General features: G+C 39.7%; 1 protein-coding gene across 1 annotated transcript; it reads left to right on the forward strand.

The window, feature by feature from the left end:
* The first annotated feature begins 1,361 nt into the window (after positions 1 to 1,361).
* Positions 1,362 to 3,291, forward strand: LOC126621796 (uncharacterized mitochondrial protein AtMg00810-like). Its single transcript, XM_050290382.1, has 3 exons — positions 1,362 to 1,536; positions 1,681 to 2,553; positions 3,047 to 3,291. Exons 1-3 carry the CDS (start codon positions 1,362 to 1,364, stop codon positions 3,289 to 3,291), a joined length of 1,293 nt encoding a protein of 430 aa, XP_050146339.1.
* Positions 3,292 to 13,637: the final 10,346 nt, after the last annotated feature.

Consider the following 13,637-nt stretch of genomic DNA (forward strand, 5'->3'; position numbering starts at 1 on the left):
GATGATGCATTTTAAAGGCCCTGTTTAGCAAGGGTTTTATCCTTTTCATTTTCACTCATCTGCAAATGGTCATCATAAGGCACTCACAGCTTCTGCAAAAGCTTCTAAGGATGTCTGGCATCAAAGATTGGGTCACCCATCAGTCAAGATTCTCAATAAACTTGCTTCCAAATCTTATATTCCTGTTTTTGCTCATACAAATACGTCATTCTACTCAGATTGTGCATTAGGTAAAAGTTCCAAGCTTCCCTTTGTATCTATATCTCGTATAACTAGCAAACCTCTAGAACTCATTCACACAGATGTTTGGGGACCATCACCTCTAGCCTCTTCTCAAGGCTTTCGGTACTATGTCATTTTTGTGGATGACTTTACTAGATATTGCTGGTTTTATCCTTTGAAATGCAAATCTGATGTACTGTCAACTTTTATGCAATACAAATCTCTGGTTGAGAATTCTCTGTGTACAAACATCATTACTTTGAGAACTGATTCTAGTGAAGAGTACTTAAGTACTCATTTATCTAACTTCTTGGCTACACATGGCATTCAACATCAACTCACTTGCCTTCGCACACCTGAACAAAATGGGTGTGCAGAACGCAAGCATCGTCATTTAGTTGAAACTGCTTGCACTCTTTTGGCAGCTTCCAAAGTACCTCACATCTATTGGGTTAATGCTTTCACCACAGCAATCTATCTTATTAACAGATTGCCCACTGCATCCAGACAGTCTCCTTGGGAATCTCTATATCATCGAGCTCCAAACTATGAGTTTTTAAAGGTCTTTGGTTGTGATTGTTTCCCATGGCTCAAGCCTTATACTTCCTCAAAGCTAGATCCTAAAAGTAAAGCATGTGTATTTCTTGGATACAGTCTGAATCATAAGGGCTATAAGTGCATTGATCCTGCCACCAATAGAGTGTACATTTCCAGACATGTTCTCTTCAATGAATCCAGTTTTCCTTTCCATCATATGTCAAACACCACAACCCCATTACCATCCTTGCATCCTCGGACTGGATCCCTTATACTATCTACTCTTACCTTTACCTTTCCTATTTCTTCTTCCTCTAGTACCAACACCTCATTGCCTAGATCCTCCTCTAGTACACCACCTACCCTATCCCATAACCATTCCTCCACTATTATCTCAAGTCCTATAGTGGCATCTCCATATTCCATTCTTCTCATTTATACTCAAACCATTAACACTCATGCGATGCAAACACGGTCTAAATCTGGCATTTTCAAACCTAAGCACTCACTGCCACTAAACACCTCTACCCTCTCATCTCTCAGTGGATTACATACCTAAAACCTATCTTCAAGCCTCAAAATACCATCATTGGAGACAAGCAATGCAAGAGGAAGTCAATGCTCTTATCAACACTGGAACATGGTCTTTTGTTCCCAAGTCTTCATCACAGAACATTATAGGTTGCAAATGGGTCTTTTGTATCAAGAGAAAGCCCGATGGCATTATAAACCGGTACAAAGCTCGGCTCGTTGCCAAGGGATTCAATCAACAAGAAGGTTTAGACTATACTGAAACCTTCAGTCCAGTAGCCAAGCCAGTTACCATTAGACTTCTCCTCACTCTTACAGTTCAATTTGATTAGTTCTTGAACCAACTTGATGTCAGTAATGCTTTCTTACATGGGACACTCAATGAATCAGTTTTTATGCAACAACCTCCTGGATTCGAAGATTCAACTAAACCATTTCATGTCTGCCACCTGCATCGTTCTCTGTATGGTTTAAAACAAGCTCCGCGGGCTTGGTATGACAAGCTTCATGGTGCTCTTCATTCTTTTGGATTTTTTGGATCTCCTAGTGATCATTCATTATTTATCAAAAAGGGTCCATTTATGATCTTCATTCTTGTCTATGTTGACGATATTTTGGTCATTAGTCCAAATTTTGCAGCATGTAAACAAGTTATTAAGCAACTTAGCTCCATGTTCGCAATCAAGGATTTAGGTCCTCTACACTATTTCCTTGGTCTTGAAGTTAAACGATCCTCCTCCAGTATTTTTCTCTCTCTGACCAAATACATATTGGATTTGCTATCCAAAGCAAACATGACTAAAGCCAAACCTTGCAGTATTCCTCTCAGGACCTCTAAACTTGATCATGATTCTCCCTTATGTCAAAATGCTTCTGAGTATCATTCACTAGTTGGTGCTCTCCAATATCTCACCTGGACACGTCTCGATCTCAGTTTTGCAGTTAATCTTGTATGCCAATACATGCACAATCCCAGAATTTCACACTTTCAGGCTGTTAAGCGTGTCCTCAGATATCTCAAGGGATCTCTTGACCTTGGTCTCTGGTTCTCCAAGTGTTCTACTCCACCTACTATCACAGCATTCTCAGACACTGATTGGGCTGGCTGTGCTCTTGACAGAATATCCACTCGAGGTTATTGTGTATATTTGGGAAACTCCTTGATTAGCTGGAGTGCAAAGAAGCAACCAACTGTTGCACGATCTTCCACAGAGGTAGAATACAGATCTCTCACTAACACTGCTTCTGAAATAACCTGGCTATGTCAGTTATGGTAGATATTGGCTATTGCCTACCTGCAACGCCCCAACTTTGGTGTGACAACATTTCAGCTATATCCCTAGCAAAAAATCTTATTTTTCATGCTCGGACAAAGCATGTAGAAAATACTATCATTACATTAGGGAAAAACTACTTGCTAACCAGATCTCTGTCCAGTTTGTCTACACTTAAGAACAAATAGCTGATATATGCACAAAGTTTTTGTCCAAGCTCAGATTCCTCTTCCTTCGTGACAAACTTCAACTTAGACTACCCAAGTTCAGTTTGAGGGGGGATATGAAGGGCAACATTGTAACTATACCTCCTTAGTTGTTATCTTAGTGGTTAAGATAATCTGATAGTTTGTTGTATATACCTAAGCTGTAACATTATGAGTGTGAAATGAAAATATATTTTACCAAATAGAATCAGCATAGCAATCACAAGATGGGGGTCATAATGTTACAAAGAATTTGTTATAGACCTTGACTTTAAGACAATAGCATACCAGAGTCTAAGGCCGATGAAGACGCTGTTTACATCAGTCTCGACCCTGACAAGTTGGAGCGTAAAGCTAGGATTGAATCAAAGCTAACCGATCAAGAGAATCAGTTGTTTACCGTTTTCCTGCGAGCTAACAAGAACGTATTTGCTTGGTCCACAGAAGACATTCAAGGGATAGATCCCTCCATAATCTGCCATCACTTCCATTTGGATCCAATCGAAAAGCCGGTTATCTAACGAAAACGTATTCACGGAATAGAGCAAAGCAAGATCATCGAGGTCAAAATTGATAAGCTCAACGATACCAACTTCATCATTGAAGTCCATCCCTCAGACTGGCTGGCCAATATGGTCCTCGTGCAAAATGAATGGAGGGCCTACACCAATGGAATCCACTCTAGCTTCACTCCCTTAAACTGGTTAGGGAATTCGTGCTAGTTGAGCCAGTACAGAAGGAAGTATATATGCTCCTGATCCTTATCCACAATAGGGGAAGACGCACTAAAAGCTTTCTTCGCAAACGAGATGAAACCAATAAAGGATGTTTCATAACTTTTAAAGGTTGATGGGGTGTACTCCAACTGAGTAATGGAGTCAGAAGCGCTCGAGCCTTCAATAGTCGGGCAAGATGGAGAAGACCAGTCATGGGTTACATCCACGCATTTGCCCGAGGGCCTTAGCCTGAAGACTTGGGCCATGTTGAGAATGGTTGGAGACATGTGACCCATTCGAAAGTCGAAGGTGTTGGTTCCCATGTTCCAAAAGAGAAGAGTTGTGGTCAAAAGCTCGGGTTTGGCAATGACAGTAACCTTGGAGAGCATGATGAGCTCGTAGATGCCATTGCTCATCCACTTCTTCTTCTATAGAGGCTCGAGCTTATTCACCCATTACGTCCAGCCCTTGTCTCTAATCAATGGGAAACCCCTTCAATGAGTGGACCACTTGGAAGCCGAGATACCAGCCTCGACGAAATATGGGTTGGGGGTGAACCAATTAGCTTTAGGCATGTTATTCTCCACAGTAATAGGTACCTTAGAAGTGACACGCCCCGACCCTGATATTTCCCCGAATACCAGAATAGACACGTGCTGGCCGACACCCGAGGGTGACGAAAGCCATTAATTGATACAAAAGCTAAGAATAAGAAATAAATAAGGGTTATGAATTTAAAATACAATGAATTAATAATTTAAGAACGTGCTAAGAGCATACAACTAACTAGATTTCTAAAAGGATTAATATAAAATTGAATAAATAAAAGGATGTGGGTCCTACACCGAGAGGACTCGAATATGCCAAAGCGAAGATGTTGACGTCGGGATCGTACGCCTTGATTCTAAATCCTGAAAGAGGGCGCAAAACAAGGGTGAGTGGACCAAGTTCATATATATACATAATACAAAAACAGTTATGAACATACTAAACCCCAGGTTTATATATAATGAAAACTACTAACATAATAAGTGATAGGTTTTCTTAAACTCTAGCATGCCATAAAACATCTCAACAGGTATAACGCGGAAAAACATCATATAAATCATCACGTGTATCGTCTCGTAAATCGTCTCGTAAGCGCGGTGTGCTACTAGTAAGATCACTGAATAATTATATAACTCCCGACCCAATACTTGTCTCCGTGTCCCTCAGCCTTTCGCTAGGGATTATTTCTCCTGGCCTATCTGCCAACACCAGATCCTCACCCCAGGCGGCATAGTGTCTACTAGGTACGCACAAATAGTTACGCCTCTAAAAAATAACCACTTCATAGTATAAAGTCATCCATCATCTATACTATAAAGATGGGTTTCTAAAACACGTTCTAGCATCCTATCGTCATACATCCGATAGTCTACCAGTTCATGGTTTTTATAGAAAATACGATATATTAAAATATAGCTCAATATAGGCCAACAATTAATTCCTCACCAAAAACACGAGACGAAAATCAACATATTCAATAAACATGCTTCACATAAAATCAAAACATAAACTCGTAAGGCATGCTATTCATTTATGCAATTGAACTATAAAATCATGTAATTTCAGAAGGGGTCCACTCACAATACTTCGCCGTCGAAAAGTCACGCAGCTAGCGAAGACAAAAACACCACTATAATTGTCCCTAAGCACATAAAGAGTCCAATAAATAAAACTATATAATAGCAATTGAATTTTGGAAAACGGACATTGGAAACGGATTCAGAACGTCGAATTACCCTACGAAGGGTCCTGGATAAATTTCGTAAAATGTCAACAGAATATCCTTAGAATATTCCATGACGGAATATTCCACATAAAGGGTCTGGGTTTAGCTAATTAGGTGGGCTGGGTTTAGAGGAGATGGCTTAGGGCTCTGGTTAAAAAGGCTCGAAGGCCTTAAGCCTAAGGGTTTTGGGTTTCTAGATAAAAAGGCTTAGGGCCTTAGCTAATTTGGCCCAAAGGCCTTTAACTTACAAAAATTAATAAAATAAATGATAAAACTGAAATGGGTTTTGGGTTGGGCTCGGCAAGAAAGGCCCAAAGGGGTTGGGTTTGGTGGGTCGCCGGACCCAAGGATGAAGAAGGCCGGAATTCGGCCAGAAATCCATACCAATTTTAAATGGCCATAACTTTGTCACAACTCCACAAAATCGAGTGATTCAAAAATGAAAGTTGTAGCCCTTGAAGAGATGAAGAGAATGGTACCTAACAAGACGTCTAACTCACCGTAGTTTGGCCGGAAAATGCCTCGAAAGCCTCCGAGGTCGCCGGAAACTGGGTAAGATTCAAATAAGTATAACTTCTTCAATACTCAACGAAATTGAGTGAAACAAAAAGGAAAGTTGTAGTTCTCAGTGCGACAAAGAGATTAATACCTGGCATGCTGGCCAACTCGCCATGGTTTGGCCGGAAACTGCCTTGAAAGTGGAGGTCTTCGTCGGAGCTCGTGTACGGGGCTTCATGGTTCGACTTCCAAGATGCCAAGACTATAGTTGAGTTCATAGCGACGAGATAAAGACGATAGTGATGTTTATTGGTAAGAAAAGCCCTCGAAGGGGTTGAGATGGAGAGCCGAGAGAGTGTAAGGGAGAGAGAGTTGTGTCGGGAAGAAGAAGAAAAGAGGAGGAAGAAAAGAAGAAAAAGGAAAAGGAAAAGGAAAGAGAACCAGGAGACAAAACAGGGGGGTGGGCCCATTGGGCACACCATTTAAGACCCAAAAATCATTTTAAAAGCAAGATAATCTCAAATTTAGTGAAAATACAATTTAAATTAGGGGTGGGTGTAACAAGAAGTCCAAGCAGGCCCCAGAGAGTGTACTCCTCATTCCTCGAAGAAAATTAAGATGTTCAGGTCAGAGGGCGATGAAGGTCGTTGAGTAGGCGGCGCATGTTAACGATCCCCTAGCTAAACTCGCATGAAGAGCGAACAGTTTTTGGTGCCATTGATTGATTTTTGAAAGAAAATGGAAGAAAGTTTGAAGGTAGAAAGTAAGAATGAACTGTGAAGGTAAGAAAGTTCTGGAAAATCTGGGAATTTTGGAGCTCGGAGAATAAGAATTGCTAAGGTGTTTAGCTAAGAAGTTTAAATGAAGGTTATTTAAGGGACAGTTAGTTAACCTTGGAAAACATGGGTTAGTGCAAAGGTTTATTCGAAAACGGTTGTTTAAGTGGTGCAAGTCTCGAGTAAAAACATGCAGTTGGAATTTAATCATTATTAATGTCTCTATTTGCAGACTTAACAACAATTAAAGGGGGCACTGTTTGGGCTAATATTTGATAATGGGTTTTACAAGTGAATATGGCCCAAAGATGTTAAAAAGGATGGAGTTTTGCCCGAGGCCCAGTCGGAAAGCTAGTATTAAATTTGTGCCTCCTCCATTGAAGCATAGGCCGGATGCCTAAGATTAAAGTGACAAGTGATGGAGATCAACTCACTATCATCCAAAAAGCACTTTCTAGTGGCACTACAAGTAAAATGTTGATGACTCACTACCCTCCAAAAGCTTTCGGACAAGAACAGGGCTAAAGGCAGTCAAGCCAAATCATCTATAAAAGGGGAAGAAGACATCAAAGACAAGGACACTCAACCAATCAAACTCAAGACATACAAACTTGCCTCTCAGACAAGCAAATACCCAGAAAGCTGCACTTTGTCCAAATTCTGCACCCTTTTAGCCATAGATTCCTCGTAGAAAGCCATCTTTTGGCAAGATTAGAAGCTCTGTTACTTTCTCCCAAATTTGTAGTACAGATTCCCTTTAGAAAACTTTATATGTACTTCCTGCTTATATTTCCATTTCTCAATACCCACGACCCTTCTACAAACTCAAAGAGAAGTGGTTGCAAAAGGTTTGAACCTTGCCCAACAAGGTGAAATCTTGCCCGACTTTCTTGTGTTTGTACTTATAGTTTGTAGATATGTTGTTTAAATGCATATTCTGTTATGTTTTAACTCACTTGCAATTGTTTTTCACTTTAAGATCCATTTATGATCAGATCTGGCTAAGCAAGTTAACTTTACTCCTTTAAGCGTTTAACTGTGACCAATTGAATGATTAAAGAGGGCTCTGAACTCCCTTCATCTGATCATACAAAATTATGAGTGAAAGTCCTTGATCGCAAGGCAAGAAAAAATAACTTAATACAGACTTAACTCATCTGTGACAATCCTTTGATAACAAGAAGTTGGAGTAACTTGGGGCACAAGTAAATCGACTTAAAACACACCTATTATATATCTGTTATACTGAGATAACAGTGGCACGCCTAGCATTTTGTTAGTTTTAATTGCGAGCCTTAAGGCCTACACCTTGTTGGAAGTTGTGAGGGACTCCCAATCCCACATCGCCCAAACCTTTATAGAAAGGTTCCTTTATAAGTGAGTTCACTCACTTATAGTTTGAAAAGAAGTGGGATAAAGCCATGGACCTTGGGCCTTGGAACTTTAGAAAAAGCTTCCGAAATAAATATCAATATTTGATTGCTATGTCTGGTTCCTTATACTCATTTTCGATTCCAACTTCGATCCAATCGCAATAATTGTATATTTGCTTATGATTTCTTAAATAGAATCCACCTTGATCTCTCACTTCTCTCTCGCAGTTCACCTTAGTAGCTATAACATAAATCCATTTTGAACCTCGAAAATGACATTTTCCCAAATTTCTCACTCATATTTCTAGATATCTGATTCGTGCTCTATCAGAAACCTCCAGAAACCGAACTTAGCACCTATTTGTTCTCCGGTTTCCTAATTTCTCCAGGTTATTTTGGCTAAGGGGTGTAAAGTTATCTAAACTCATAAAAAAGATAGAGAAATTTGTGGTTAGGTGCTACAGAATTAGGGTGCGTTTGTTGCACTGAATTATCTCGGACTGGACTAATTTATGGACTAAGATGAATTGGCTTGGACTAAACTGGATAAGAATTATAAAGCATTTGGGGCAGTGCTGAACTAAATGGAGTGTATTTAATTGGGATTTTCAGGAATTTTAATTCTTTTAATGAATCAATTGAGAATTTGAGAAACTTTAATGGATTTATAAATCCATGGGTTTTTATGGAGTTTAATTCATTTGTAGATATTCATGTAAAATTTTGATTCAATTCCCTCGAAATCTTATGGGGAGATATGAGATTTGTGGATGCTTAAAATACACTACGAAATCTCTCAAATTCCCTCTAATTCCTCAACTTTCTCAAATTCTTTAAAATCAATTTCTTATTGAATACACCTAGAATGTTATAAACTTCTTTAAAATCCTAATTGAATACACCTTGAATTTCAGAGAATCACTTAAAATCCTGATTGAATACCCCTAGATTCATTGAAAGAATTAAAATCCCTCAAAATCCCAATTGAATACACCCCCCTAGTGTATTCAATCAGGATTTTAAGTGATTCTCTAAAATTCAATGCGTATTCAATCAGGATTTAAAGATAGTTTATTAAAAATTATTAGAAATCCGGATGTAGAACTTTAAAGAAGTTTATAACATTCTACGTGTATTCAATTAGAATTTGACTTTAAAGAATTTGAAAAGGTTGAGGAATTAGACGGAATTGGAGAGATTTCACAATATATTTTAAACATCCACAAATCTCACATCTCTCTATGAGATTTCGGTGGAATTGAATAAAAAATTTACATAGAATCTCTACAATTAAATTCTTTAAAAACCTATGTATTTAGAAATCAATTTAAATCTCTCAAATTCTCAATTGAATACAGTATTATAGGTCATAGACTAACATTTTTTTTTAAATTTTTTAATTTTTTAATTTTTAAACAAAAGTCTAACAAATTTTTAAACCAACAATGTTTTGGCTTGTTTTAATAACACCCCACATTTTGTTGACTACACTCCACATACTTAATACACCCTACATCTACTTTTTAGCTAAAAATTTATCTTAATACACCCCACTTATTTTCCAATACTACCCTTACACTGTTAGATTATTAGGTTGGTGGACGTAGTGGCTCTATCCACTACGTAAACTTAGGGTTGTTGATGTAAGCAGTTTTAACTGCATGGCCGAATAAACCCTAGCTTTTAGGGATCAGTAGAAGTTGTTTTCCTTTTTGACTTAGTCATATACCACGTTTAGGATAATGTTTAATGTGGGTTGCATGTTTATCTTCTCCTCCGTTTGTAAGGCTTATATAGCCTGTTTATTCTTTGATTAATGTTATGCGAAATTCCTCCCAGCTTACAAAGTTCTCATTTGACAAACACTAGGGTTTAACATTTGGTATCAGAGCCCCCACCTGGGGCTCCTGGTCAAAAGCTTGAGAGATATCAATCTTTTGAGTGCAGAGGTACGAGAATATGGCAGGAGAATGAAGTGGTTTTGTGCAGGCATCTATTCCAAAACTGGATGGGCATTATGACCACTGGCAATGCTTATGGAAAATTTCCTACGTTCAAAGGAATATTGGAGTCTTGTGGAGCATGGAATCCCTGCAGCAGCAGAATGAGCTTCACTTGCGGAGGGACAACGGAAAGTGCTCGAAGATCAAAAGTTGAAAGATCTGAAGGCCAAAAACTATCTGTTTCAAGCAATTGATCGAGCTATCTTGGAAACAATCTTGAACAAAGATACGGCTAAGGAGATTTGGGATTCATTGAAACAGAAGTATCAAGGTACTGCTCGAGTTAAACGAGCACAGCTGCAAGCACTTCGAAAGGAGTTCGAGATGCTTCACATGAAGACAGGAGAAACTGTAAATGAATTTTTTTGGTCGGACTCTGACCATAGCCAATAGGAGAAGGATCAATGGTGACAAGTTGACGGATGTAGAAGTCATTGAGAAGATCTTGAGATCGATGACTCTTAAATTTGACTATGTGGTTTGTTCCATAGAGGAATCCAAAGACTTGGATATTCTCTCAATTGATGAACTGCAAAGTAGCTTGTTAGTACATGAACAGCGGATGATTGGACATGGCGTAGAGGAACAAGCACTAAAAGTGACCTATAAAGAGAACTTTGGAGGAAGAGAACGTGGTCGAGGAAGCTTTCGTGGAAGAGGTAGAGGAAGAGGTCGACAGAACTTCGACAAGTCAATGGTTGAGTGCTATAATTGTCATGAATTAGGGCACTTTCAGTATGAGTGCCCTAAGAAAGACAGGGAAGCCAAGGCTAACTATGCAGAGGCTAGTGAAGAGATGTTGCTAATGGCGTATGTGGATACTCAGGAGATCAAAGAAGACATTTGGTTCCTCGACTCGGGTTGCAGCAATCATATGTGTGGTAAGAGGGAGTTGTTCTCTGAATTTGTTGAAAGTTTTAGAGAAACTGTGAAACTAGGGAACAATACAAGTATGGCTGTCTTGGGGAAAGGAAATATTCGACTACAAGTGAATGGTATGACTCAGGTGATCACAGGAGTGTTCTATGTACCTGCTTTGAAGAATAATCTGCTAAGTATTGGGCAGCTTCAGGAGAAAGGTCTTGCTATTCTCATTCAACACGGGAAGTGCAAGATCTATCACCCTGAGAAAGGACTAATCATGGAGACGGTTATGACTACAAATCGCATGTTCATTCTTGCTGCTCAATATCAACCCAATGATCAAGCATGTTTTAATGCCCTCACAGATGATCCAATTCAGTTGTGGCACTGCCGTTATGTGCACTTCAGTATTAGTGGTTTAAAGACTCTACAACAGAAGCAGATGGTGAGTGGACTGCCTCAAATAAAGGACTCCTCAAGAGTGTGAGAGAATTGCTTGGTAGGAAAGCAACCGAGAGATCCGTTTCCAAAAAGAAGTACTTGGAGAGCATGCCAAATCCTACAACTCGTCCATGCAGATATATGTGGACTGATCAAACCTACATCCAACAATAAGAAAAGGTATCTCCTCACCTTTATCGATGATTTCAGTCGTAAGACTTGGATCTACTTTCTAACTGAGAAGTCAGAAGCCTTTCGAAGTTTTAAAGCTTTCAAAAGTCTAGTTGAAAACGAAACTGATGCAAGTATTAAAAGTTTGCGCACGGATCGTGGTGGGGAGTTCACATCACATGAGTTTGATGAGTTCTGTGTTGAGAATGGGATTCAAAGACAATTGACAGCAGCTTACACCCCGCAGCAAAACGGAGTAGCTAAGCGCAAGAATCGGACCATCATGAATATGGTACGTAGCTTATTAACCGAGAAGAACATGCCTAAGACTTTTTTGCCAGAAGCAGCAAACTGGACAGTTCATGTGCTCAACAGGAGTCCCACATTTGCAGTTAAAAACAAAACACCTGAGGAGGCATGGAGTGGTACGATACCATCTATAAGTTATTTCAGGGTTTTTGGCTGCATTTCATACGTACATATTCCAGATAACAAGAGGACCAAGCTAGATGATAAAAGTAGGAAGTGTGTGCTACTTGGGTTAAGTGAATGATCAAAGGCCTATCGGCTATTTGATCCAATCTCGCAGAGGATTCTAATCAGTCGTGATGTTCGGTTTGATGAGAATAGTAGCTGGGATTGGGATGAGCATCATCATGAATCTGTCATAGCAGATTTGGAATGGGACGATGAAGCAGATAAGGAACTTGAGGCTGATGAAGTTGACAGTCAGAGAGGAGATGAAGATGGACCAAATGGAAATGGAAGTGAAAATGGAGATGGAAGCGGCACAAGCAACAATAGTGGATCAGATGAAGTCTCAGAAGCAAACATATCCAGCCCAGCAAAAAGAAGACCTAGGGCTCCACCAGTATGGATGAAAGATTACGTGACAAGAGAGGAATTATCTGATGAAGAAGAAATGGTGCATTTGGCTCTCTTAGCAGACAGTGATCCAACTTATTACAATGAAGCTGTGAAGAGTGCAAAATGGAGGAAAGCTATGGATGTCGAAATAGCAGCTATCGAGAGGAACAACACTTGGGAATTGACAGACTTACCTCAAGGAGGGAAGACAATTGGAGTTAAATGGGTCTACAAGACTAAACTGAATGAGAATGGAGAGGTGGACAAGTACAAAGCACGGCTGGTGGCTAAGGGGTATGCTCAAGAATATGGGGTTGATTATGTTGAAGTCTTTGCTCCTGTGGTTCGGTTAGATACCATCCGAGTTGTTGTTGCACTTGCTGCTCAAAAGGAATGGACAATCCATCAGTTGGACGTGAAAAGTGTCTTCTTACATGGAGAAGTTGATGAAGAGGTGTTTGTAGAACAACCACCTGGATATGTGCAGAGAGGTAAGGAGCAGAAAGTTTACAAATTACGAAAAGCTTTATATGGACTTAAACAAGCCCCTCGTGCTTGGTATAGTCGTATAGAAGCTTATTTCTCGAAGGAAGGATTTGTGAAGTGTCCCTATGAACACACTTTATTCATCAAAGTTGGAGATGGAGGTAAAATTCTCATTGTTTGTCTTTATGTTGATGATCTTATTTACACTGGCAATGATGAATGCATGTTCATTAAGTTTAAGCAGTCGATGATGAATGAGTTCGAAATGACCGATCTTGGTAAGATGAGATATTTCCTCGGAATTGAGGTATTGCAGCAGGTAGATGGAATATTTATCTGTCAAAAAAGGTATGCTCAGATAGTGTTGGAAAGGTTTAAAATGGAGAACTGCAATCCAGTGCATAATCCCATTGTTCCAGGCACCAAGCTAACAAAAGATGTAACTGGTGAGAAGGTTGATAGCACTTTCTATAAACAGATCGTGGGGAGCCTCATGTATCTCACAGCCACTTGGCCGGACATTATGTTTGTGGTAAGCTTAATCAGCAGGTTCATGGAGAGTCCAACAGAAATGCATTTGGCAGCGGCAAAGAGGGTTTTGAGATACTTAAAAGGCACGATCAGCCTTGGAATTCTTTACAAAAAGGGAGGACACACTGAGCTCAGAGGCTATTCAGATAGTGACTATGCAGGTCACTTAGATGATAGAAAGAGCACATCGGGGTACTTGTTCATGCTAAGTTCAAGAGCTGTGTGTTGGTCTTCCAAGAAGCAGCCTGTGGTCACGTTATCAACAACGGAAGCCGAATTCATAGCAGCAGCTTCATGTGCTTGTCATGCAACCTGGTTGAGGAGAATAATGAAGGAATTAGGTCAAGCTTAACAAGATTCTACAACG

The sequence above is a fragment of the Malus sylvestris genome, chromosome 5 (assembly GCF_916048215.2).
Source record: "Malus sylvestris chromosome 5, drMalSylv7.2, whole genome shotgun sequence".
In the NCBI taxonomy this organism is placed as follows: domain Eukaryota; kingdom Viridiplantae; phylum Streptophyta; class Magnoliopsida; order Rosales; family Rosaceae; genus Malus; species Malus sylvestris.

Coding starts and splice junctions, on each gene's coding strand:
- LOC126621796 (XM_050290382.1), top strand. CDS start 1,362: ATGCAAGAGGAAGTCAATGCTCTTATCAACACTGGAACATGGTCTTTT. Junction 1,537..1,680: donor GGGATTCAATCAACAAGAAG/GTTTAGACTATA, acceptor TCAATGAATCAG/TTTTTATGCAACAACCTCCT. Junction 2,554..3,046: donor TTCTGAAATAACCTGGCTAT/GTCAGTTATGGT, acceptor CTTGACTTTAAG/ACAATAGCATACCAGAGTCT.